The 24,869-nt window shown below is 54.9% G+C and overlaps 1 protein-coding gene across 2 annotated transcripts; it reads left to right on the forward strand.

Annotated features, from left to right (window-relative positions):
* The first annotated feature begins 325 nt into the window (after nucleotides 1–325).
* Nucleotides 326–22,386, forward strand: PDGFA (platelet derived growth factor subunit A). Of its 2 annotated transcripts, XM_037506752.2 has the most exons (7): nucleotides 326–566; nucleotides 2,023–2,119; nucleotides 7,069–7,173; nucleotides 9,687–9,874; nucleotides 17,703–17,829; nucleotides 18,257–18,325; nucleotides 20,117–22,386. In XM_037506752.2, exons 1-6 carry the CDS (start codon nucleotides 504–506, stop codon nucleotides 18,310–18,312), a joined length of 636 nt encoding a protein of 211 aa, XP_037362649.1. In that variant the 5' UTR covers nucleotides 326–503; the 3' UTR covers nucleotides 18,313–18,325; nucleotides 20,117–22,386. The 2 variants fall into 2 exon arrangements, with proteins under 2 accessions (XP_037362649.1, XP_037362650.1); XM_037506753.2 differs by lacking the exon at nucleotides 18,257–18,325 and having other exon boundaries at nucleotides 333–566; nucleotides 20,117–22,381.
* The last annotated feature ends 2,483 nt before the right edge of the window (nucleotides 22,387–24,869 follow it).

A 24,869-nucleotide genomic window follows, 5' to 3' on the forward strand; every position in this document is an offset into this window, starting at 1 on the left:
AGCGCGAGCCCGCGGCCGGGGCCCGGCCGGGCGTCCAGACAGGTGATGGGTGGTGCGGCCGCGGCGGCTCCAGCCTCGCTCCGGGGTCCCTCTCGGGGCTGATGCCCGCAAATATGCAGAATTACCGGCCGGGTCGCTCCTAAAGCCAGCGCTGGGGAGCGAGCGCGGCGGCGGCCAGCACCGGGAAGGCACCAAGGAAGAGGCCCAGCCCCCGCCCTCCGCCCCTTCCGTCCCCACCCCCTACCCGGCGGCCCAGGAGGCTCCCCGCGCAGCGGGTGCGGCGGGCGCGCTCTCCTGCTCCTCCTCCTCGTCGGCTCCGTCTGCGTCTCCGCACTCACTGCTCGCGCCCGGCGCGCTCCGCTGGCTCCCTGCTCTCCGCGCCACCCTCCTCCGGGCCGCGCTCCCTGAGGGATGGTACTGAATTTCGCCGCCACAGGAGCCCGGCTGGAGCGCCCGCCCCGCGGCCTCGCCTCCCCGCCGAGCTGCCAGCGCCTCGGGACGCGATGAGGACCTGGGCTTGCCTGCTGCTCCTCGCCTGCGGATACCTCGCCCATGCCCTGGCCGAGGTGGGTGCCACCCCCGCGCCCGTTCCCTCTCCGCCACCCCGGCGCACGCCCCCTGCGGCTGCCCGCGGGCCAGGGCGCCCCGAGGTCTGGGACTCTGCAGAGCGCATTTCGGTTTCTGCTAGGGAGGTCGTTTTTTTAATTTTCCCAACTGGGTTCTATTTTCTGCCATGCCTAAACGTCTGGTGAGTTTCCAGCGTGTTGCGTCGCTGCCGTGGAGGGACGGGGCGCTGCGGGGTGGATGAGTGGGGAGAAACTTCGGGGGGCGCGGGGTCCTGCGGAGAGGGGAAACCGGGACGCTGCGGGCAATGCAGTATCGGGGCGTGGGGAGCACAGAAAGGGGGTGTGTGAACCGGTGGAGTCCGGGGAGGGGAGGAGACTGCGATAAACAGCTAGGGGCGGCAGTGGCCAGAAGCCCACCAAGGGCAGGGTGGGCAGACGGAGCCACAGCACCCAGGCTGCCTGTCCCCCACCCAGCCAGGCCGAGTGGCTGGGCCGGCGCGGTCCCACCCGCCCCGGCCTGCTTACAGGTGGCTGAGCGAGGAGCCCCTGCCGGGCCAGACGGCCCTGCCCTCCGCCAGCGGCATCCCCCTACCCCATCTCGAATTCCGAATATGGGGAGCTCTGCTGTGATGAATGACTTTATACACCCCCTCCCCGTCGTGGGAACTTAGTGATTGAGGACCCCCCCCTGGCGACCCCCGACTCCTTTTAGAAATCTGGAAGGCGTGTGGGGAGACCAGGTGATGGGGGGTGGTCTGGGCTGGGACCCGGGAGCTTCTAGAGGTGGGTTTTTAACCCTCACGTTTCCTGCCAGCCTCTCCCATGCGCCCCGCTGGATTTGGGCAGTCCTAGTCGGCGCTAGGGCCGCGGCTGGGCCGGAGCCCGGGTGGGGCCAGTGTGGGTGTGTGCGCGCGCGCGTGTTTGCCAGACGAGACCCTCTCCCCCGCAGGTTGGGCCCGGGGTTCCGGGAGGTGAAATTTAAGCCCCCGACTGGATTAAAGTGTTAGGACTGCGTGACTTTCATCGCCGATCCATGACGCATTTCAACTTGATCTTTCTAGATGTTGATTTCACTATTAAATCAAGACTCCTGGCCCCTGCCTGGCCCCAGACCTCCTGTAACTGACACCGGGGCAGAGAGGCCGGAGTGCTGGGCTTTTGTTTGAAAATTTGAAGGTGGGGGGCGGGGGTCAGGTTTTTTGTTTGTTTGTTCAAAGCAAAGGGCAGGCGGCACGGATGGGGAAAGAGCATTTGGGGGGTCTCACCCCATCCCCATCCCGGCCTCTGGCTGCAGGCCCGGGCCGGGGGTCTGGCGGCTGGCGTGCCAGGTGCCCTCGTGGGGCGGGGCTGGGTTCGGGGGCAGCCTCGGGGGCTCCGAAGGAGGCGCTTTCGGCGGCTGGGGGCGCGAGCCGACGGGGCCGGGCCGCGGGCGCTGACCGTGTGGCTCTGCTTGCAGGAAGCCGAGATCCCCCGCGAGGTAATTGAGAGGCTGGCACACAGTCAGATCCACAGCATCCGGGACCTCCAGCGACTCCTGGAGATAGACTCCGTAGGTAAATCGCGCCCCTTCCCTCGGAGCGCGGGGCGGGCGCGGGCGGGCGGGCGGGGAGTATGTGCGCCTTGAGCCGCCTCCCGTGCTCGGGCCGGCCGGGCGCCGCGCAGGAGCGCACCGAAAGGTCAGAATCCAATCCCGGGCCATAAAAGCCCAGGCGGATGAGTCAGGAGTTTCTCTTCCAATCACCACTTTCTCTCGCGGCTGCGGCCGAGGACTGCTCCCTTGCCCGGGGATTGTTTTTGCATTTAAGGAAAACGCCGCGTGTGTCACAGAAAGTTCAGCCACATAGAGGGCGCCGGTGCCCCAGCCAGGTGTGCGGCTGAGCAGGCCCAGGCCCCGGGCACAGAGCCCTGGCCTGGTGTCCGGCCCGGCGGGTGCGAGGGAGGAGCCGTGCGCCCGGGTCAGGGCCCCTTTGTCATCCTGGCAAGCTCGTGCCCGCTTCTGCGCCAGCCCGGCCTTTGCGATTGCAGAGGGCCCATGCCTTTCTCTTTTCAGATCCAATAAAAAGGTCCCCTTGGACACATCAGCTATTTGGGGACTGATTGTCAGGCCCAGAAGCCGTTAGAAAAACAGTTTGTGTATAAAGTGAAGTTTTTGAAACTGGAGTGGCTCATGCTTGGTGGGGTCTGCAGTGGTGGAGGGTGGGGTTCAGCCAAGTCATGTTGGGTGACTGCCCACTGGTGTGGAACAGGAGCCCCTTCCTGAAAAATAAGGGTTCTGATGTACATACATCCTGTGGCGTCCTTTTGAAAATTAGTATTTGGCATGGGAACGCCGGCATGAGTTAACTGGTGAAATATACATCCAGGAAAGCCTTTTCATTGACTGGTAAAAATGTGGCCCCAAATGAATTTGTCAAACAAAGTAAAGGTGGCAGAACTTGGAAGAGTTTTAAGTGAAATGAAGATTTTTTTCTCTCACTGCAAACTACTCTAAAAAGGGGGGGTGATGGTGGTGGGAGAATTAAGTAAAATCACATGGTCTAGTCACTTGGAAATTTGTACCTAATTATGGTGGTGGGGAGGCCTGAACTATTTTCATTTCATGCCAAAACCATTTTCTAGCAAGGCCGATGGTTTCTGTAGTTTCTTGACCCAGGAAATCCTTTGGCTGATCCTTATCGGGAAGGGGGTAGAATTTCACTTGGAGATCAGAGTTGGGCCAGAGGAGGATTTTAATCTGGTTCCTTGATGTGTAACCCTGGGGAGAAGGATTTGGCTTTGGTTAGCTGAGAACATTCGCCTGCATCCTGATGGTCCCTGGTGGATTTGGGAAAGTGGGGAGGCTGCCTCCCAGAAAAGGTTTTAGGGTACTTTTTTTTTTTTACTGGCTTGCAGAAGTCAGGCCTGAGAAGAGCTTGGCCTCCCAGCACACCCGGCATTTGGACGCCAGAGGGAAATGGGCCATTCACTTTCTGCTGGGACCATTCTTATTCTAGTCTGTGTGCCCCGCCTCCCCTGCCCCCCACCATTAACACTTTTAGCTTTGCAGCTCTGCCGAGTTATGCTGATGACATTCCTGGCCTGAGGCTTTCTGGGCCCTTGAGCCTTATTGGAAGGGTCCAGCAGTAAAAAGCTGGGTATCCCCTCAGTTTTCCAGGTAGATTTCACTTTACCCCCGTAGGGATATGTTCGGGGATCTCCCTCTCCCCCTGCCCCTGTCTACCTGTCAGACATTTTGGGGTCTGAATATGATTCTTAGGCTGGGACTTCTAGTGTCTGAAAACTTTTAGGGTGAGAATGGAGCAGGGACCTCTAGGGTTTTCTTGCTTACTCACCTTGCCCCTAGGGGGACCCTTTGTGACACAAACCCCAGAGTGGGCTTCTTCATCTTAGCCCAGCCCCCCCTTCACAGGTGTGGAAGCTGAGAACCAGAGGATTCCACGGTCTCTGGCTGAGGACAGGAGTTGCACCGGTTGCTTCTAGAGCTTGTATTGGGGGTCTTTCTTCCAACTCCTGTTCCCACCCGAAGTGAAGAGTGGAAATAACAGACTGGTCGGGAAGGTTGTAAACAACTGGGGTCAATTCTCTGCCTTCAGGTCCTGGACTCCCTGTTAGGACTAGTCAGAGGTCCCCGCTGGGATCAGTGAGGGAGGGCCTGGGTGTGGAAAAGCCTGGGGGAGTCGTTCCTTTATCCCTCTCCAGGACTCCAAGGAAGCAGTAAGGAGGTGTTTTAAAACGGGCTGGTTTCCCCCTCCAGATGGGCAGGGGTTTGTGATTGGCAAGTGGGATTCAGACTCCTCCCAATTTTACAGATGAGGAAACTGAGCGAGGTCTAACTTAGCATCTTCTGTGTGCCTGTGACACCCTGGTACCTGAGTCCATGCACGAATCCCAGAGTCTAAGGAGTGGAGAGTAAAGGGAGTCACTTCCTCACATGGGGCTTTTGGGTTGAGACCAGCTTGTGGTACTGTTATGACCAGTGGCATGGAGTTGGGACCTGTCTGTCATGTGTGATGAGAGCAAACCAGTGACTGGAGTGGCAGTGGGGGAGCTTTGTTCCCTGTATGGTCTGGCCCAGTGCCCTGGTCACTGAGTAGCTGATCCATAAATATTCGCATCTCAGGCCATTAACGCTCCACCAGTGCTGATGCTGGAGGACTTCTCCAGCTCTGCATCACTGGGGCATCTGTGCATAAAAGACAAAAGGGAAACCACTTGATTAACTGTCCTGAGAGCACTTTTTGGGCGTGATTCCCGCTGGGCCTTTGTTAGTCTCTGCTGGGGTTACTGCTCAGCCACCATCAATCAGACAGCCGCTCCCCCATCAGCTGGGTTGACTTGGCTCAGTGATCACCCTTCTTGGTCCCTGTAAAGGATGTTTAGGACGAGCTCTTTCTACTATCTCTTGTCTGTCAATAACTTCCTGGTTCAGATTTCAGCACAAGGGATAAGATGTGAGGACAGTTGTCTTCTGTTTATGAAGACAGCCAGTGGGGTCAGGGCGGGAGAGTAGTCTGAGTCTGGGCACAACCTCCATCTCTGTGCCTCAGTTTCCTCAGATGTAAAGAGGCAGTTGGACCTGCTGTATACACATAAGGATGAATCAGGAGCCAAGCTGTTATCGTCTAGCTGTAGTAAGACACTGGGAATGGTCGCCGATGTCAGATTTCCTCTTAGGAGTTAAGAGTGGACCAGCTGCTCCCGGGTTTAGTGATGGCAAGATGGCCACCACTGGCACATGACTCATAAATGTCATTTTTTGTGAGAAAATGCTTCTTCTAACAGTTGGTTGATGGGAAATACTTATTGCATGAGTAGTTCTGTTCTGATCTTATTTTGGGCCTCAAAAATTAGTGGCATTGGAACATTGAGTCATTTGAAGTAAAAAGTTGGGCTCTGCTCAGGCTTCTGTATTCTACGAGAACACATCTTTACCATCCACACTTGACACATGGTATAGGTTTTTCTTTTTAAACAAATGCAGGTTATAGACTTGTCTGGAGGGGAGAAAGTGAGGTTTCTCCAGTTGGTTTGTGGGGTCAGTGGTACTGACATTTGTCAGGTGCTGAGGAGGGGACCTCTGGTGTGAGCTAGTGGTCACAAGACCACACGGGCATGCTTCTTGGAAGAGGAGACTGCAAATTGGGAGATCATTGCACAGCTGTTGGAGTTCCTGGCTGTTGGAGCTGCTGGTTATCTATTGGGAGACAGGGATGGAGGGGGAGGAACAGGTGTCTGGGGCCGAGGAATGGAGGCTGGGTGTGACCTACCGCATCCAGAGGTGGGCCGTGTCATTGTTAGTCTCTGCTGGGGTTGCTGCTCAGCCACCATCAATCAGACAGCCGCTCCCCATCAGCTGCTAGAGTTGGTATAGATGACCGTCCACCCCATCTCTTTTTCTTCTAGGAATTGGAGAGACCTGAGAGGCTCCTTGTCTGTCTGGGGGCACTAGCGAGGAATGGGTAGTGTTACGTGTACTGGGGGACTGTAGCCAACCTGGGGGAATGGTGTCCTGTTCTGATCTCAGCTCTTGGGTCTTGCTCTTCAACCAAAGGACCACCCTCTCCCCACCCTCTCCTGGCTGCTCTCAGTTACTTGGGTGCAGTGTGCCTTTCTTTCTGCAAGTTGCTTCCGCTCTTCACCCAGACCAGGACTCCTGTCTCAGGCCATGGCCACTCCTTGCTTTACACTGAACACCAGCCCGTGCTCCCTGCTGAGAGCCCCAGAGTGGACTGGTTTCAGGACAGATGGGGTCAGATTTTCAGCCCCATCTGCCCTCTAAGGCCTTGCCCCTCAAAGGCTAGGGTGCTCCGTCAGGGCTGGTTTAATAAGAAGGATGGGAGGAGATGCATGTTCACCTAAGAGTCCAGCTGCAGTATCTGATGATCCTTGGGTTTAGCCTGTTATTTGGGGGCCCTGTCAGGGTGGGGTCCTGTCTGAGGTGTCTTGCCCAGGGGAACCGTTTGTGAGGTATTTTGTCCAGGAGGGATCCTTTCTAAGGACTCTGTCAGAGGAGCCCTGTCCACGTTGGGGGATCCTCAGGGGCCCTGTCCTATCCAGGGGCCCCGTCCAAGGGACCTTATCAGGGGGGCCCTGTCTGAGGAGCCAGGCTACACACAGTAGGCCTGTTAGTTTTGGGTCTTATGGACAGGGATGACGGCCTCAGGGTCTTCCTTACTGGTTCAGCCCTCACTTGGTCTTCCTTGGAGGATGCACTGTAGGAGACATCCCACAGGTACACGAAGCAGCAAGGGTGCCACATTTGGGGGGTCCCCATGTAGGCCTTGCAGGCTTAGTGGATTGTTTTTGGCAGTTGTGAGTCTTTGATCTTCTGCACATTTGGAGACTCCTGGTGTATGTGGAAAGTCTCCAAATAGCCCGTCTGGGAGAAGGGTGGTCTGATCTTCAATCTGAGTGCTGATCTGTAGGATGGGCTGTAGACAGTCCTTGAGAGCCCCACACAGGTGAGGGTGAGCTGTTTGCCATTTTCTTCTTCTACCTGTAGGGGCTGAGGATGCTTTGGAAACCAGCCTGAAAGCCCATGGGGGCCGTGCCACCAAGCATGCACCTGAGAAGCAGCCTGTGCCCATTCGGAGGAAAAGAAGCATTGGTAAGCCCTGGGGGTGGGGGCAGGGAGGTAGGTTCTGGGGGAACCAGCTTGCTGTCCTCCAGCTATGACTTCAGGGTAGTCACCCCTTTCTTCCTCCATAAAACAAAAGGTGTAGCCTGCTTGGGGCCCAGTACCTTCAGCTCTGGCCACCCGAGTTCTAAGGCCTCTTTCTTGTCAGGTATCTCCCTGCCCCAGCCCCCCTGCTCCTTGCTGCAGGCCTGGCCTGGGCTGAGTTTCCAGGAGAGACGAGCGTCATAAATTCCTTAAGTGCCCTGTCTTGTTGGGGCCTGTTCTCCAGGAGGCCTTGCTTGAAAACGTGGTCGTGTTTAATTTCCAATTCGTCATGTGGAGCACTGAGCGCTCCCAGCTAGAGCTGCAGAACAGGGGGTACAGACTCCCTCCCTTCCCATGACCTCCACCCCATGCACACTTGCCTGAGGGCTCCACCTGGGTGGGTCTGTACCTCTCGCAGACCCCTTTGTCTGACCTCTTGAGGAAGGACCAGTGGGGTCTTCAGGGCCTTGGCTCAGCATTGAAGAGGGGTTGTGGCCTGCATGTTCCTGCCTCTAGAATGGGTTTGATCCACCTGGTCCCATGCCATCTGGGGGCCTGCCTGCTTGTCATAGCTGCCTGAGTTTCAGGTTAGACATTACTTATTGGCTGTGTGACCTTGGGCAAGTGAATCTCACTCTTTGAGCTATAGATAGGTCTTACAGCTTTTGCCTTTGAGTGGCAATATGTGGGTGAATGATTCATGGTCAAGACAAGCAGACCCTTCCCAGATGATGTTTACTGTTATGACCATATGTTTCATGTCCTTCATGCTAATGTCAAAGGCCCAACACTCTAGTAAATGCTGCAGATTGTCCTGTGTCAGACAGGGGAGGAAGTATCTAAGAGTTGGACTGAAGGCCTTTCTCCCTGACTTCACCCCTGACCTCCACCTCGTAGGTACAGACTAGGTGTTGTGGATGGAGCCCCATCCCTACTTTATCTTAGGGTGGTCTGGAGTGGCTATACCTCTAGTGCCCAGTCTTCTTTCTTTGGCCTGGGGGTGAGAATGGGGGGCTTGTCTGGTGCTCCTAGAGGCCACAGACTGCTGAGGTCCTCTGGCCCCCAGAGGAAGGGGACAGGGGGACACTGATGCCCTCCCTACTTGTGGGGCAAGGCGAGGTTTGGTCCTTCACTCACATTTCAGTCTCTTGGCTCTACTCTTTGCTGGCTGCTGGGGTTATCTGAGTCCTGATTGTGGGGTGCTGATACCCTTTGTTCCTAGTATGCTGGGTTGATTCTGGTTCCCTCCAGCTCTGTGGTTTATTTGGGGTCCTACAGTGCTGCAGCTCTATCTAGTAAATGGCCCCTTAGCTTGCTGACCAGGCTCCCTGGAGATGTGTTTGGCTGGTGGGGCTTTGCGTTGGCCAGTCCATGTGGCTGGATGTTGCCAAGCGGCCATTGCATAATGCCCAGCCTGGAAAATGGTCTTGCCACATAAGGCAGTGTATGGGGAGAGAGGTGTGGGGTCCAGTGAGGATTTCTTGTCCCTCAGTCATACCCTGGCATCCACAGGGAGTTTCCTCGGTGTTTGTTACATGCTGGATGGATAGGCAAGGAATAGAAAATAACCTCTCTCCTCCTTGGTGGGGGGCTTCTGGCCTTGGTGTGGTTTCTTGGGGACCTTTGATGAGCAGCTCCCTGGGCAGGGTTGGGGAGTTAGTGCTGTGTCCATACTCCCATGTCTCTGCCTGTGTGCAAGGCCTGCTGTGACACCCTCTTCCTTTCCTGGGCCTTCTGGCTCTAGTTCCTGAGGGAGCCACAGCAAAGCAGCCCTGCTTGCCCAGAGCATCCTGGGCCAAAGTGGCTATGCCTGGGGGTTGCGGGTTCCAAGTCCTGAAGGTAATGACCAGGTCTTGTGTGGGTTTCATTCCTGATTCGTGCTGCAGCAGAAGCAGGCTGTGGGGAAAAAGTTTTTCCCTATGGGGAAAAAGTTGGCTGCATGACCAGCTACCTTCTTATTTTCAGAGCCTTCCAGCCTTGCTTCTCCCCATCCTCCATCAGCCCCAGGTGCCCCCGATGCATAGATGAGGCAGATTCTTGGGCTCCCCAGCCCCGCTTGCCTCAGTTTCCATCTTTACCCTGGCCATGTGCTTGGGGAGCTCCATACCCCATGGGCCACATCAGAACTCCTTGTGCCTTGGCTTCCAGTGTCACTTGGTCCCTTTGCCAGCAGCCCCTTCCCTGTGCCTGACTCTGGAGCTCTTGCTTCTGCTTTGCTCAGCATAGCTGACTCTGGTCGGGGGAGCTTCCCACCTTTGCCGGGCCCGCACTGTGTGAAACACCTCACGTTGAAGGAAGCAGCAGCTGTATGGGGAAGGCTCCTGCCTGGACTGGACACCCAGTGCCCCCTGGCCTGGCAGCCCTGGGGGGTTACAGAGGCATGGGGGTGGGGAGTGGAGTGTGGGCATAGGTTTGGGGTGGGACGTGGCCTCTGCACTCACAGGCCCTTGCCTCTGCAGAGGAAGCCATACCTGCAGTCTGCAAGACCAGGACGGTCATTTACGAGATACCTCGGAGCCAGGTGGACCCCACGTCTGCCAACTTCCTGATCTGGCCCCCGTGTGTGGAGGTGAAGCGCTGTACCGGCTGCTGCAACACCAGCAGCGTCAAGTGCCAGCCCTCCCGCATCCACCACCGCAGTGTCAAGGTGAGCCCTCCTCCTCGTCCCCATCCCTGGGGTTCCCACGACCTCTACCCACTGGCAGCTGGGCTCCGTGGCTAAGGTCTCAGTCAGCAGCCATGAGCGCATCTCCCTGACAAGCACACTAAGACCCAGGGACGGGGAGGGGGGGACTGGACAGGGGTTTCAGTCATGATTCAGGTGGGTGTCTGGTGTCCCGTGTACTGGCCACACACGGCACAGCCTCCCACGTGGAACAACTGTTTGGAAGGGCTGTGAGGAAGGAAAGCTCATGACGACGGTGATTTGTCTGCCCCCTGTGCCTTGATCATGGGCCTTGCAAGGCGTGGAAGCACGTCGTTGGAGAGTGCTGGCATCTCCTCTGGCCCGGGAGGGTTCTCACAGGCACTTCAGTGGCACTGGGGCTGCAGTGTGTGGCAGGAGAGGGTGAGTTTCCTCGGAGCCAGCATTGCTTCCTGTCTCTCCCTGGAAAGACTCAGAAGAACCAGGAAAGTGAGGCAAGGTCCAGATACTGACGTTCACCCCCCGTTCAGAGCTCTGATTGTGGGGCCCTGGACATAGGGCATCCTAGTCCATTGGGAGGGATGTGCTGTTTGTTGATGGTTCTCTGGAAGGACCCTCTGGGCTCCCTCCTCAGCACCTCCCCTTGTTTCAGAATGTGCTTGCTGCTCACCACTTGCAGGGTGGTGTGGGCTGTGGTGGTCTTTGCCGTCCAATATCCAGCCGCAAAGCCCTCTACTGGGAGGGAGCTGGTTGAGGTGACTCCAAAGATGGTGCTGGGGGCTGAGGGGGGGTCATGGTCAGATGGCACCTGTGGGGGCTACTTGTCTTCCCTGCCTGTGTCCTTGGGGAGTCTGCTTTTTCAGATCACTGCGAGAGTCGAGTCAGGGCTTAATTTTTGGCCTAGTGGTGGGAAGTGTCTCTCAGGTTGTGACTGATGTCAGGGTAAAGGGAGCTTTCCTGAGCCCAAGTGCATAGTCCCTGTCAGTCTCTCTTTCTCAAAAGACTGTTGGAAGGATGATTTAGGAGCCTCCTGATCTCTCTGAGGTATGACAGAGGCTGGAAAGTCCTGGGTGCTCTCTGTTGGAGGTGAAAGCTTCCTCTCCTTGGGGACTGGCTCTGGGTGGTTAAGACAATTTAGGGTCCCACATGACCCCCGGGGGTGTGAATTTGGTCAACAGGAACCTTCCACGTGCCTGTCTCAACTGAACTGGGGGCCAGGGGCTGTTTTTCCCAGTATGATTTCATTTTGAGACTGAATTAGACCCACTTCTTGACAAGACACCATTTCGATCCCCTTACCCTGCCTGAACTCCAGGCAGTTCATGTCGGCCTGCAGCCCAGAAGGACAAAGCACAGCCAGCCGGGCCACTTCTCACGAGAAGGCACTTTAGACCCAGCACTGGGACTGCCCTGACCCGGGACTTGGGCCTCTGCCGTGCTTCGGGGGTTGAGTAAGCAAATTCCACACTTACTGCCCCATGTCTCCCCAGTGGACACTCCCCTTGAATCTCTGAGGTGTTCCCAGAGTGCTGGTCTGGGCACTGTCTCAGGCTGCTTTGATTGGGGGTTGTTGTGTGGGCCAAGGGACCTGACTACACCCCCACCCCCAGGTCCTGGGCCCAGCACTTTATGCCAATTTCTTACTCCTTGTTAAAGGAGGAAGCTGAGGCCTGAGTGCACAGACCTATGCAGTGCATCTCCAGGATGCCTTGCCCTGCCCCAGCCCTGCTGCAGGCCCTTGCCAGTCTCTGCTGCTTTTGTCCTCATGTGGTTGGGGGGAGTCTCATGAACCCCAAGAATCTGGGTACCTGAGCTGCTTTACTCTTGGGCATTAGGGTGGGGCGCTCCAGACTGAATCGCTCCACATTTGTGTGCTGCTGCTGAGGAGTTGCTCATTAGTGTCTGGGATAGGGTACCCTGGGAAGTACAGGGGTGCTGGGATGAAATGGGGTTCTCCAAGGAGCCCCCACTGTTCCCACTCTCCCTTCCCATGTGTGAGAATGGAGTGTGCAGTCCTGTATCCCTCCCCTGGTCTATCCTGAGGAGAGGGTCTAGAGACCATCAAAGCCCCAAGGCCAGGGGTTCCATCAGGGTCCTGGCAGCATGGTGGGGAGATCCATCTCTGCCTTTGACCCGATGGGCTCGCTGCAGTGCAGTTGGTAGACCTGACCTGAACGAGGGCTTTCTACCATGGGCCTTCATATGGCCAGATAGGATCACGATCATCTGGAGAAGCTGAGACGGGCAAGAGACATGGTGCCTGAGCCCAGTCAGCCAGCTTCCTCGGACCCAGTCTTCCATGTCCCCCCTCTTCAGGGAAAGCATCTCCTCCCTGCCCACCCATCAGAGGGTTGGCAGGAAAACATCCGGCCCCAGACACTGGGGGTTCTGGCAGAGAGGGGACAAAAGGTCACTGGGAACAGGAGGCCCATTGTGGAGGCCAGCCTGGGCGCCCCATGCTTGGCCAGGAAGCTGCTTCTGCTCCCGCTCCATTTGGGGTTGAGTTCAGAGCTGCGAGATGGGCCCCTTGGAATCCCAGACAGAGCGTGTGGGAGTGGATGCTGGGGTCAGCAGGGACCAACGTTGCTGCGCTGGTGGGGGGGCGTGGCTCCCCTGCCTGTCCTGACTGAGGATGGGACCGCCCCTAGGTTTCCGGGTTTTACGGCCTTGATTTTAAGTTCTTTCATTACAAGAAGATAGCAGTAAGCCTGAGAGTCACCAGCCCTGGCGGGTGAACTGTCCAGCTTGTGCTTTGTCTAAAGGCCACCTGGTGGCCCCCAGGCCCCGGTATCTGCATGTGCTGGGGTCAGTGGCAGCCCACACTGCCTCTGTGACCATGGAAGGTGGCCAGAGGCTTTTTTCCCCAGTCCAGCCATGAGTCTCAGGTGCAGGGCCTTTGACCTGTGGACTCTGGGGCTGGACTCTCCCACCCTCGGGATGGCCGCTAGACCAGGAGGCCTCATCCTGGACCAACACTCTCCGAGGCTCCTTGCCGGTGTTGCCAGGGAGTGGCTGCCACAGGCCTGGGAGAGGTGGGCAAGGGTCCTGGGCAGGTGGCTTCCCTGTGCTGTTTGTCACGGTTAGCATGTGGCATGTGCCCCAGGCAGGGCTGAGCACGCTCCCTGATTTGTCTCAAAGGTGCGTCCTTTCTTGAACCCCCACATGCTGCCTGACACCTGGACCCTGACTCTGTCCCTCAGACATAATAAGCACCAGGGTGTGAAAGAAGGTTGGGAGAGAGAATGCTGGAATCAGGTGTGGATGGTGGTAGCTGTAACCCTAATGGAGTCACCATTGTCTCAGACTCACTGGGCTCAATAGGCTGGCTGTGGGGGTGAGGGTGGAGGAACAGAATTCAGGCTGTCACTGCTAGTGGGAGAAACCCTGGACAGTGGAAGTTTGGGACTGCCATTGTATTTCAGGCCATTCTGTGAGCAGGAACCAAAATAATTGGTAAGGCCCCCAGGTCTCTAGCAACCAGGATGCATTTGTACTGTATCCCATAAATGGAGTTCAGGCTACTTTGGGTCCTGTTGTCATTGGTAAGTAGGGGACCCAGTTGAGGGACTTTGAGAGAAAGCAGTACTCTGGCAGCCAGGATCTGAACCCCCGCAACAGGTAGGGATGCCCTGTCCCACCTGGGGAGACCCCACCATGTAGGAGGCCAGGTTCCTTCTACCCTGCCTGTTAAGCCAATCTGAGGTCTGATTTTGGAAATTGGCTTCAGTTCTAGATGATGTGGGGTTCGGAGGCTAAGGAATAATGTCTCTGGAGCACTAGGGTTTTGTGCCCCCATGTTCAAGGACACGTTGCCTTGGCTTAGGAAGTCCTTGGTTAAGGGAGGCATTCAGGGTCTGCTTAGAGTCAGGAACTGGGCCTCTGCTGTTTCCAAGTCCAGGCCTCTTCTTTGCTGCCTCAGTGTCCTTATCTATAAAATGGACCGTGATTGTACCCTCACAGGGTGACTGAACACGAGTGGTTGGCATATGGGCTTCTGTAACAGGTGGTGTTCATTACGCACAATACTCTTCCATGAGCTCTGGAGTGGTCAGGCCATGGCTTGGGGGTGTCCCCTGCAGCTTTCCTGGGGACATCTGCAGCAGCAGCCTGGGCATGGGGTCATCTGTGCTTGGCATCCCTTATCTATAAAGTGGTGACGTTGCTGGGTTATATTCTTGCGTGGATTTGTCCTCGGTTATGATCTGGTTGTTTGTGATGCAGGGTAACCTAAGGTGGGGGGGGTGGGAACGTCTGGTTTATAGGGCCCAGATATGGAGACATAAAACAACAGAGGAATTGAAGGAGGCATGTGCGCGCCCCCACTTGGGCTCCAGAGTGGGCCCAGGGGCGAGGCAACATGAGTTGAGGTTCCAAGGATGTCAGTGTCTCTGTTCTTTGGACTTGGCTAGCATGGAGGAGCTTTTGAGAATTTAACATTCATGGCATGTTTTTGGGAGAAAAATGTGGCCATTTCCTGGCCAGACAGAGGTGGTAGAACGGCCTGGAATCCTTGCATACCCAGAAGCAGGTGCAATCATAAATCCCTGTTTGTTTTTCTTTGATAAATAACAGGCCTGTCTGAAGGGAAAGTGGGCCTGCAGACAGCAGCCATGCCGTGTGCCCTTTCATGGAGGGGGATGCGTTTCTTGATTGTCCACCCCCCGTGGCAATCTGTAGTTCTTGGGTAGAGAATGAGCCTGGTTCCCCTGCCGAGGAATCGGTGGTCTCAGTGGAGCCCACATCCTGGCATCTGCTCTGCAGAGGGAACTAGGTGAGGTGTTTGTTGACTAAAGAGGCTGTGCCGTCCAGGGGCCGGGCCTGAGACCAGGACAGCTGCCCTGCCCCCTGTGCACTGCCTGCCTGCCCATGTCCCCCAGCCAAAGCTGGGGCATGTGGAGGGTGTTTGGGTGCTCGGAGCTGGGAGCCATAGCAGCCTCTGGGGTAGGCCCCCTGTCCCACCTACTAGGGTCCCAGGGAGGAGAGCAGATGGCTCCTCAGAGGCTGGAGGGAGCTGACCCATGGTGTGCAGCAGCCAGAGAGGACCCAGGTTCTGCCGATGCAGGACTTGGACATCCCATTCTTAAGGCACTGGTGGAACCCCCCCACCTTGGGAGATCTGCCAGAGTGTCCCTCATGCCCTGAGCTGCCTGTGGTAGGTAGGGGTCTAGCCTCACCTGACTCAGAGCCTGGGCTGATTCCCTGAGATGAGAATGCTTGGAAGAATGTCCAAGAATCCCTCACTCCCGAGTTTCGGGTACTTCTTCATCCTTTGCCGTGATTCTGGATGGTCCCATTTTGCAGCCAGGAAGTCTGAGACTGCCTGCATGGCCCTCAGAGTCTTCTATTGGGCTTATGGTGGGTGGGAGGGACAAAAGCGGAATGGCCACCCCAGGCACTGGGCCTTCTGGGTTGCAGTTGCCTGGCAGAGCAGAAGCCTTCCAAGACAACTTTCTCTCCCACTTCTTGACATAAGAGACCTCCTAGCCGGGCCCCCACTGCTCTGGCTCCTGGCCCCTCCTCTGAGCTCATACCTGGCAGCCTGAGCTCACACTCAGGGCCACATACCACTTCACATGGCTGCTGGGCGCCTGCACCCTTTGCACCTCAGGTTAAACATTAATACGGCCGGCAGCCCCAGCAGAGTCTGGACAAGCCTGAGGGCTGGCTTACCTATGGGGTGTGTAGCCCAGCTGCCAGGGAGCTGGGGCTGATCCCATTCCTGGGGCTTCCCTGGCTCTGGACTGCTGTCCTTATGAGAAGAGCTTGGAAAATGACCGCTCCTCCTTCTGCTTCTCCCCCTCTCTACCCCTCTACCTGGCCCCAGCTGAGGGCACCTGCTTCTAGTCTTGAGTCTCTTCTACCTCCTTCCAGTTCCAGATGACTCAACTCTGGGGTTTGACCAGGGCTGGTGCTGTTCTCTGCCTCAGTTTCCCCAGATGATCAGTGAGGGGAGGAGTGTTCTGAGAACCATTCCTAGACCGAGCACTTGGGCCAGGCTGCAGGCTGGGCTCTGGCTTGGTGGTACAGGAGAGGCCAACTTGTACCCACCTCCACAGGACCTGGGGAGGAGCGGAAAGATGGTAGTCATGGAGTGGGCCAGCCGCATGGGCTGCAGGTGTGAGGGAGGAGAGCCCACCAGGCTCAGGATATGTTTGGGCAAGGAGTTGGGCTCTTAGAGGTGTGAGGTCAGAGCAAGTTGACCATGGGGCTCAGGGAAGCAACAGTGGTGGTGGGTACTTAGTAATGGGCCTTGCCAAGAACAGGCATATACCTAGTGTTAGGGACTTGTCCCCAGAGCCAGGCGCCACTCACACCATTTGCCTCCCCCATGCCTCAGTTTCCTTTTCTGTAATTTGGAGTGACAGCCCTGCTCCTCTCTGGCCCATAGAAGGATTGGTATTTGGACTTACCCCACATAAGGTGCTGAAAGAACATCCCATTTCCTTGTCCATCAATGGGGTGAAGTGAGAGAGGCACATGGAGTCTGGATAGTCCTTGATGGTGCAATTGGGACTTGTGTGACATGTCTACAGATGCCAGTGTGTGTGTATGTGCATGCACATGTGGGTGTGCATATACATGAATGTGAGTGTGGGGTGGGGCTGTTTTCCAAGGATAGGCCATGTTTTTGTACCACTGTGTGTACTATGTGCTGGTACACACACTGTGCATATGTGTATGCATGCATGTTTGTGCATGTATGTGTGTGGATATGCTGTGCATGTGTGTGTGTGTGCATGCATATACATGTGTGGAGGGCGAAGTTGTGTTCCCAGAACATAATGTCCTGGTGCCCAGGGCCTAATGTGGGGTCCGTGGGGATTTGATTTCTCGAATTCCTTGACTTATTTTCTGGCCTCTTGGGACTGTTCGGGGTCATTTCAGACACAGAGCCAGGTCTACCTTGTGGTTCTGTGTCCAGAGAATTTCCATCTGGCAAGGCCAGTGGATCGGTGGTGGTGTCTCTGCATGACTGAAGAGGAGGCTTTTGCTTATCTGAGCCCTCAATATCTCTCCTGGACCCCCCGGTGTGTTTGCTGGATGGCCTGGCATCCTCATCTGTGTTTCTGAAAGGCTGGCTTCCTCTGAGTGCAAGGAGAGCCATAGCCTGGAAACCATGAGAGGACCTCGCATGTGGCACCAAGGCTGTCAGGTGGCCGTCAGTCCAGCCTGGCTGCCTTGGGGGAGAAGTCCTCATAGGGCCAGCAGTGTGGCTCGGGCCCATGGGGTTGTCATGAGGACTTGAGTCCCTGCCTGTCAGCATCCACATCCAGGGCAATGGCCTCCTTGTGGATCCTTGGGATTGTTCTTATTTCTTCTGTGGCCACCAGAGTAGATGGGCAGGAGGGGAGGGGTTGGGCTGTTGTCCAGGTCACAAACCTCATGCAGCAGCAGCAAACCCTGTCCACACTTGTGACTGTTTCCCCTTTAATAATCAAAGCACACATTTGAAAACATTGTCTGTTATTTCATTGTCTGTTATAAAATGTAAAAGTAAACATCTTTCCTCACCTACACCCCTCAGCTCCTACCTTGAGCTTCATCCTTTAGACCACCTTAGGGGCATGTGTGTACCTTTTGGGTTTGTTTGTTTTTTTTTTTTTTTTCCTTCCCAAACAGAAACGGGACCAAACTGCAAATACTGTAGAGCAGTTTGTTATTTCCCCCAGGGCTCTTACCTTCCCCACTGGAAGGAGGTGAAGGGTCAGAGGTCAGCTGTCTATGCTACTGCCTTTCCTGCCTGGGGTGGGGCTGCACTTGTTCCTCTCCAGACGCTCATGACTCGTGAGGCGTGGCTGAGATGTTCATGGTAGGGCCATTGTCTTGGCAGGTGGCCAAGGTGGAATACATCAGGAAGAAGCCAAAGTTAAAAGAGGTCCAGGTGCGGCTGGAGGAGCACCTGGAGTGCGCGTGCACGAGTGCCAGCCCGAACCCCGATCACCGAGAGGAGGAGGCCGGTGAGTACTACCTCCACTATTTTTGTCCTGTATGCGGATGGAGGCTCCGAACCTGCTGCTGCAGCCCGAGGCAGGGCACAGGGGCTGGGTGGCACACCTGGGACCTACTGCTGCCACGGGCATCAGGTGGGAGGGGGCTGAGCTGTGAGTCTGGCAGGAGCGCATCCTCCACCCTGGTCAGTCCCTTGGTGGGGGCAGTGACAGTGAGATGTGACTGTGGAAAGGACCCCTGGCCAGGCGGCCCTCTCCCAAAAGTAGTTTGGCATCTGTGACCTGCTGTGTTGGGCCAGCTCTGAAGACAGAAGGGCACCAGAAGGGCCTCCGTGCAGCGATAACTGAGTTTTCTTTCAGAAAGATAAACACCTCCAGTTTTCACCTGACAGCCTCCCTTTAGGCCCGCTCACCCTCCCTGCCCTTCTATTAACAGGAAGGCGTAGGGAGTCAGGTAAAAAACGGAAAAGAAAAAGGTTAAAGCCCACCTAACGCAGCCAACCAGGTAGGAGCTGTCACTGGACATGCCCTAATCCTGCGGGTGGGCGCGCTGACTGATCACATATGAATCACTCTCCAGCTGGGTGGGCGCGAGGACGGGCCCTGATTGGCCTTGATCATCTGCGAGCTTCCGGGGTCAGCTGGGTCTCCTTGCTCCCATCCCAACTCTTCCCTTCCAGCCTCACAGGAAGCCTCATCATGGCTCCCCTCTGTCTGGAATCCCTGCCCTGGCTTTGGTCTTTTTCGTTGATTGGGGAGTAGTTGGGTTTCCTGAAAAGCAGTGGGGTAGCTCTGACTTTTATTAGCTGGGATCATCTTGGGCAAGTTACCTACCCCACTTGACAGATGGAAAAACTGAGGCTTACAGAGATTATAGGCTGAATAGATCCCTGTCTGGAAATGTTTTATAAATGTGTAGGGCTTCTGGCTCTTTTATTGGAAATTGTGTTTGGTTGCTAGTAGCATACAAGAAACAGAAAGGGGGAGGGAAGGTGGGCATTTGTCATTATCACTTAAAGCCAGGGGCACTAGAGCAGGTTACAGCAGTCTTGAGTGATATGTCACCAGGGACTCCCTTCTATCCATGACTGGTGGCATCTATCCTTAGTTGTCTCATGGCCCAAGATAGCTGCTAAAGTTCCAGAAATCACACCTGTGATTCAGGCTTGAAAGAAAGAGTGAAGAGGGTAAAAGAACTCTGAGAAATCCACTCCCCACCCACCCCAGTGACTTTCATTTTTATCTCATGGGCCACCCCTCGGCTACAAGGGAAATACAGTCATTTAGAGAGACATTGCTCCCAAAAGAATTTAGGTAACCGTGCTCTGTATGGAGGAAGCAGTTTCAAGCCTTCCTGGTTCTTGGGGTTGGCCTGACTGGCTCTTGAAGCACCTCCCTGGGCCTTGCCTCCAGGCATGCAGGAGCCCAGAGCGTCCAAAACAAATACTGTTGAGAGGAGTTCTTCAGAGCTAGGAGTCTGCGAGCCCAGGCTCTGGTTGGGCAGTGTGTGACTGTAGAATACTTCCAGTAAGGAGCCTTGAGATGTCTGATCGTGAGGGTCCATTCCATTCATGAGGTTACTTTGGGGAGAAAAGGGTCACATGGGTGGGCCCCAGAAGCAGTCCCTACACAATTTCTCAGTCGTGGCTTTTGCTAGCCTGACTGTGCCTCAACTATACCTCCATTCTCTGCAGACCGCTGGGCTCCAGCTTCCATGTACCAGTTGATGATAGGGCCCCCAAAGTCAGAGCCGGGCACCCCTGTCTGGCTTGCTTTCAGGTCTTAGGCATGTGAAGGTACAAACACTGGGATGTAGGAAGGGAAGAGCCGCCTTTCCCCAGAGCTCAGTGTAGATCTACCTGGTCACAGAGACCCCTTTTTTCTGGCTGGAAGCATCCTCAGGGTCCCCCATGGCCCAAGCTAGCTGCCAGAGTTCTTGAAATCCACCCTTCGACTGGAAGAAAGAGGAAGGTGAGGAGAAAGCAAAAGACTCTTTTGGGCCTCAGTTTTCCACATCTGTACAATGGGAGAATGGGGCTTGCCCTCGAGCCATGTTCTGTGAGATCCTGGGAGCCTAGTACTAATTCTGGTCAGGATATTACAGAAAGAGTTCCAAGGCAATTTGATTTGAAAATCCTAACATGTGCCTGTGTGTCTGTGTGTGTGTGTGTGCACGTGTGCGCGTGCTTACGTGTGCCTGCTTGGGTTAAACATTGCGCTCTGGTTGCCATCTACATGGTGGTGCGCGTGCCTGGTGGCCCTGCAGCTCAGTAGTGTCTCTCTCCTCTCCCCGCAGATGTGAGGTGAGGATAAGCCAGCAGCCCTTTCCCGGGACACGGATGTACATGGCGTGTTACATTCCTGAACCTACTATGTACGGTGCTTACTGCCAGCGTGTGCTTTGTTCTCCTCTGTGAAAAACTGTCCCCATCACACTCTGGAGAACAAAGAGACAGTATACATTTGTTTAATGTGACATCAAAGCAAGTATTGTAGCACTCGGTGAAACAATAAGAAGCTTCCTTGTCAAAAAAAAAAAAGAGAGAGAGAACAAACAAAACCACAAAACATGAAAAACAAAACTGACTCACAAAAATGTCTGAACAGCTGCCGGATAGAGGGCGCGCCCCCATGGGATGGAGGTGACAGACGTCTCAGCGGACTGGATTTCTGTCCAGGGTGGTCACAGGTGCTTTTGCCAAGGACACGGAGCCTGCTTTCTAGACGACTCCGATGGATGCCGACGGGCTCTGCAGGGGCACGCAGGAGCCAGAAATGTCTGGGAAACCGCCACGGGAACTGTAGAACCAATCTCCCTGCTGTAGTGTTTAAGTCTATACAGAAACCTTCCTGAGAGCCTTAAGTGGATTTTTTTTTTTACACCATAAAGTGATTATTAAGCTTTCCTTTTTACTCTTTGCCTAGGTTTTTTTTTTTTTTTTTTTTTTTTTTAATTATCTCTTGGATGACATTTACACGGATAACCTGAGGCTGCTGTAACAGGACAGTGGGACGGTATTCTTCCTAGCAGGATGCAAACAAATGAGATGTATTAAAATAAACATGGTATACCCACCTATGCATCATTTCCTAAATGTTTCTGGCTTAATGTGTTTCTCACTTGCCCCATTTTACTTTTTAATTTAAGCCATTTTGAGAAAACTATGCGTGAACCAATCGAATGCCGTCCCCAAGCCCCCCGTCCCCAAGCCCCTGCCTTTGTGCCACCGCCACCCACACTGTGGGACGTGGCTCCCTGTGTGGCCGTGTGAGGTTGTTCCCTGCTGCTGCCAGTGTTTGGACAGAACCTAAATTCTTTATTTTTGGTAAGATGTTACGCTTTATGTGTATTCAATGAAAACGTGTGTGTGTGCTGTTTTGTTTTTTTGTTTTGTAAAGGTGAATTTGTATTTTTATCTAATATTACCAGTTTTATATACCTGAGAGCCTGTTATGTTTATTTTTGAACCAAAAGAAAAAAAAAACCCAGCAACAAAACCCATACACGTGTAAAGTGTCCTGTGGTCACATTTTTCAGTTGCGTAACCGAGTCTAGACCCCGTCCCTGCACGCACGTGGCTCATGGCGTGGTTGCTGGAGGCTCCCTGCTGATAACTGGGAGATTAGAGTTGCTCGGGCCACTGCCCCAGTGTCTGCCCCGTGATGAGAACCTGCAGAATGCAGCTTGCTCCTGGGATTCCAGAACCTACCAAGACTGGGCCCAAGAAGGACACGCGGCCGACTGCCTGTGGCCTCCTGAGGGGAGGCCTGCCGCCCATCAGCAGCCACGTGGACGAGGAAGAATTGACTCCACCGAATGAAGTGGCTTTGTGGTCTGCTCTCCAGAGCCAGTACTCGGGCAGCACTGTGTTGCCCTCGGCCTGCTGCGCCTGTCCTCCCTCTCACCTCAAGGCTCGTGTAACCATCAGGATCGTTTGCTGCCCGTGGGTTGTCTCTGAGTGACTGCGAACGTCTGTGGTGTTTGTGTTTATGAAGATTTGTCATAAAGGAATGTCTTCAGCAGCACGTCTTCTTGGGGTCGTTCTTTGCCCACAGCACGGGGTCTTTCAGCATGATGACAGGGAGGCTTGGGGCTTGGTAGGGATGGGGTGGACGTTGGCAGCTGCGCCCCTGTTCTTGCTGACAACCTCCCTCAGTGGAGCCCTGGCCCCATGATGCTGTGCTGTGAATAAATGTCTGATGTTAGATGTGCAAACATGTAATTTACGTATTTATGTTTCTGTGAGGTGCTGAGGACACAGCTCAATTTTTCTTTCTTTGGGCAAAGCTGCCTGATGAGTGATAACATCCATTAAAATGCTGGGAAAGAGAGGTCTGATGTGCCCTTGGAGAGGAGGAAACAACCCGGAGGTCTAGGAGACATGGTCTTACTGAGGGGTGTCAGGGCTATGGGGACTGGGCCTACCCTGCTGGACAGGAGCAGGGGGCACCCAGCCTCTCCCTCAGAACCCAAGCAGAGTGCAGATGAGCTTGAGGATCGCAGGATGGAGCCCACACCCAGCCAGAAAGGGGCACAGCTGCATGGTTTCTGAGTTGTACCTACCAGGCTTTACCCTGCTTTCTAGCATCTCTGCCCCTGCCTGGGCCCCTTAAACCCTTGCTGTGTGTAGGTTCTCCCAAAAAGCTGGTATTCTGCTCAGGGTTGGCACCTTGTGTTTCTTGGAGCCCTGTGCCCTTGAACCAGGGCCTCTGCCTCAGTGGCCACATCTGCAAGTGGGGAGTTCTCAGGGTGAAAGCAAGGGCCACATGGCACTTGAGTGCAGGGTTGTGTTGGGGAGGCCTAGGAATGGATCTTTACCTGTGCTGAAGCATAGCACACTGCCCAGCAGATCTTCCTTTTCCAGTTTCTGGGCCCAACAGTGTAGAGGAGAAATGTCCTGGGTGAAAATTTTGCCCATCAGTGATGGTACTTCCATTCTACCTGCCTGAAAGTCTATGGGCATCTGTTAACCATGTTCTTGCCTTGTGGTCGGTGTCTTTCCAGGGCCAGTGAGGTCAGGTTCCAGGCATCCCTGGAATACTTGGTGTCACGTCTGTGACTGACAAGGGACCTTCTGGAAGAGTGGCTTTCTGGGATGGCTGGCCAGGTCCCTGTGTTCTTGTCCCACAGCTGGTTAGTCAAGGCCATGCCACTGCCTTGGGATTCCCAGCACCAAGCAAGGATGAGGCCCTGGCCAGGTTTAGACCTCTTGGTGGGAGGCCTTTGGCATCTGCTCTCCACTTGGCATGAGAAGTAATCCTGAAGTGGGGTCAAGTACAGACCCCAAAGGGGCTTCTATTGTTCAGGGTTGAAAGAAGTGGGGATTTGAATCAAACCTCATGTGTCCCCTGCCAACGTCCCTTTGAAGGGACCCCTGACCCCAGCCTCTGACCTGCCACCCTAGCTGGTAGTCACTGGGCACTAACTGTAGGGCTGAGCCTAAAAGTGTAGCTCCTTGCCTCCTCCCTGTTGTTAAGGGCATGCCTGGAAGGGGCATGTCTTAACCCAGATATTCTGGCCCATGCTCCCCTCTCAGCCCAAGCTGGAGGCTCTTCTGGAAGTTACTAACTTCCTGGCTTCATCCTAGATGGAGCAGAAATACCCTGTCTGTGGCAGCAAGGCAGAGACCAGTGTGTAATCTCCAGGGGCAGCTGGACAGTTAGCTCCCACCCTCACGGAGACCTGTCACCATTTATGCTGGGTACATGTTTCTACCTTGTGTACAGATGGAGAGAGGCTTCAAAATTCAGGTGTCCTCTGAGGCAACAGCTCACACTGGAGGTGGGATTGGAGCCCCCCAACAAGTCCTCTTGTCTGGACCACAGCCCCCTTCCGTACTTGCTTCCCAAGCACACTCTAGCTGTAGCTCTCTTGGGAAGCCTGCCACTGTCAGCACGTCCTGGGGGCACGCCAGGATGTTCTCCAATGATCCTGTCCTGGGACTAGTACCCGGAACATGCAAGCCTGCAGCCTCAGACCCTGCCTGCAGAAGGTTTTGGCCTGCAGAAGTTTTCTGCCTGTGGAAGGTAACTGCAGATGAAATGGCATAATGGTTCACATGCCATCACACCATCCCGCAGGCTGGGTGGCCCACTTCAGTCTTGGCATTCCCCAGTGCAGCTGGGGTAGGTCTGTATTGAACTGAGTGATATATTAAAGATAAGAAAACCCCCAATTTGGGATACTTCATTTTTGGCAATGAAGTAAACTTTAATTTTTTAAAGGAATGTTTATTTATTTATAAAGATTTATTTATTTATTTATTTATACAAGAACTGGGATCTAGGCCAGAGGTGTCGGGGGAGGGTATGAGAAAATTCATCAGAGACAGAGTGGGGAGCAGAACAGGCAGATCCACTGAAATACACTGCTGCGGGGAGTAGCGGGCGAGACAGGAGACGTCTGCTGTGCCATGTGTGGGTAGCTCCCTGGCTTGGGATTGCAGCAGCAGTGATAGTGCTGAGACTTAACCCTTACGCCACCAGGGAGGCCCAAGGAATGTTGATTTAAATGAACCATTTGTGTGGAATGGATGCCCTATGAGTAAGCTTGGGCCACTGTGGCCCCTCTGGGATGTGAATACTTGTCGAATGGATGGCAGCTGAGATGGACCTGTTTTGAGGGCCCTGGCCAACCCCCTTCTGCTGGGCACCCAGATAATGGCAGGCGGCCACTCAGCCTCGGGCCTGGGTTTGCCCTCGCGGCAGAGCTCCAGATTCCCTGTGATTGGCCCAGGCAACCAGGCAACCACCCCCAGTCAACCGCCGAGGGCTTTAGATGTCATGATGGACTGGGGTAGGATCCTCTGTGCCACTCTGTAGTAGGATGGGATTCCACCTGAAGCAGAACAGAAAATGAGGGCAGACGGGGTGTCCCAAGGAAATTGGAGCACCATTGAAAGATTACGAAGTGGGGTGCTGGGTGCTAACAGTGGGTAGACAGCTCACTGTAGGGGATCCAGTGATGAGTCATCCCCACCCCAGGCACCATCCTTGAGACCTCTCTAGGGCTTTGGAAATAGCTCTTTTTTTTTTTTTTTAAGATTATT

This window comes from Talpa occidentalis, unplaced genomic scaffold, assembly GCF_014898055.3.
Source record: "Talpa occidentalis isolate TD23 unplaced genomic scaffold, MPIMG_talOcc4v2.1 talOcc4.12, whole genome shotgun sequence".
In the NCBI taxonomy this organism is placed as follows: domain Eukaryota; kingdom Metazoa; phylum Chordata; class Mammalia; order Eulipotyphla; family Talpidae; genus Talpa; species Talpa occidentalis.

What these genes read in the sequence shown, in the direction of transcription:
- PDGFA (XM_037506752.2), top strand. Translation starts at nt 504, where the DNA reads ATGAGGACCTGGGCTTGCCTGCTGCTCCTCGCCTGCGGATACCTCGCC. An exon ending in TCGCCCATGCCCTGGCCGAG is followed by an intron (nt 567 to 2,022) that starts GTGGGTGCCACC and finishes CTCTGCTTGCAG; the next exon opens with GAAGCCGAGATCCCCCGCGA. An exon ending in TCGGAGGAAAAGAAGCATTG is followed by an intron (nt 7,174 to 9,686) that starts GTAAGCCCTGGG and finishes TTGCCTCTGCAG; the next exon opens with AGGAAGCCATACCTGCAGTC.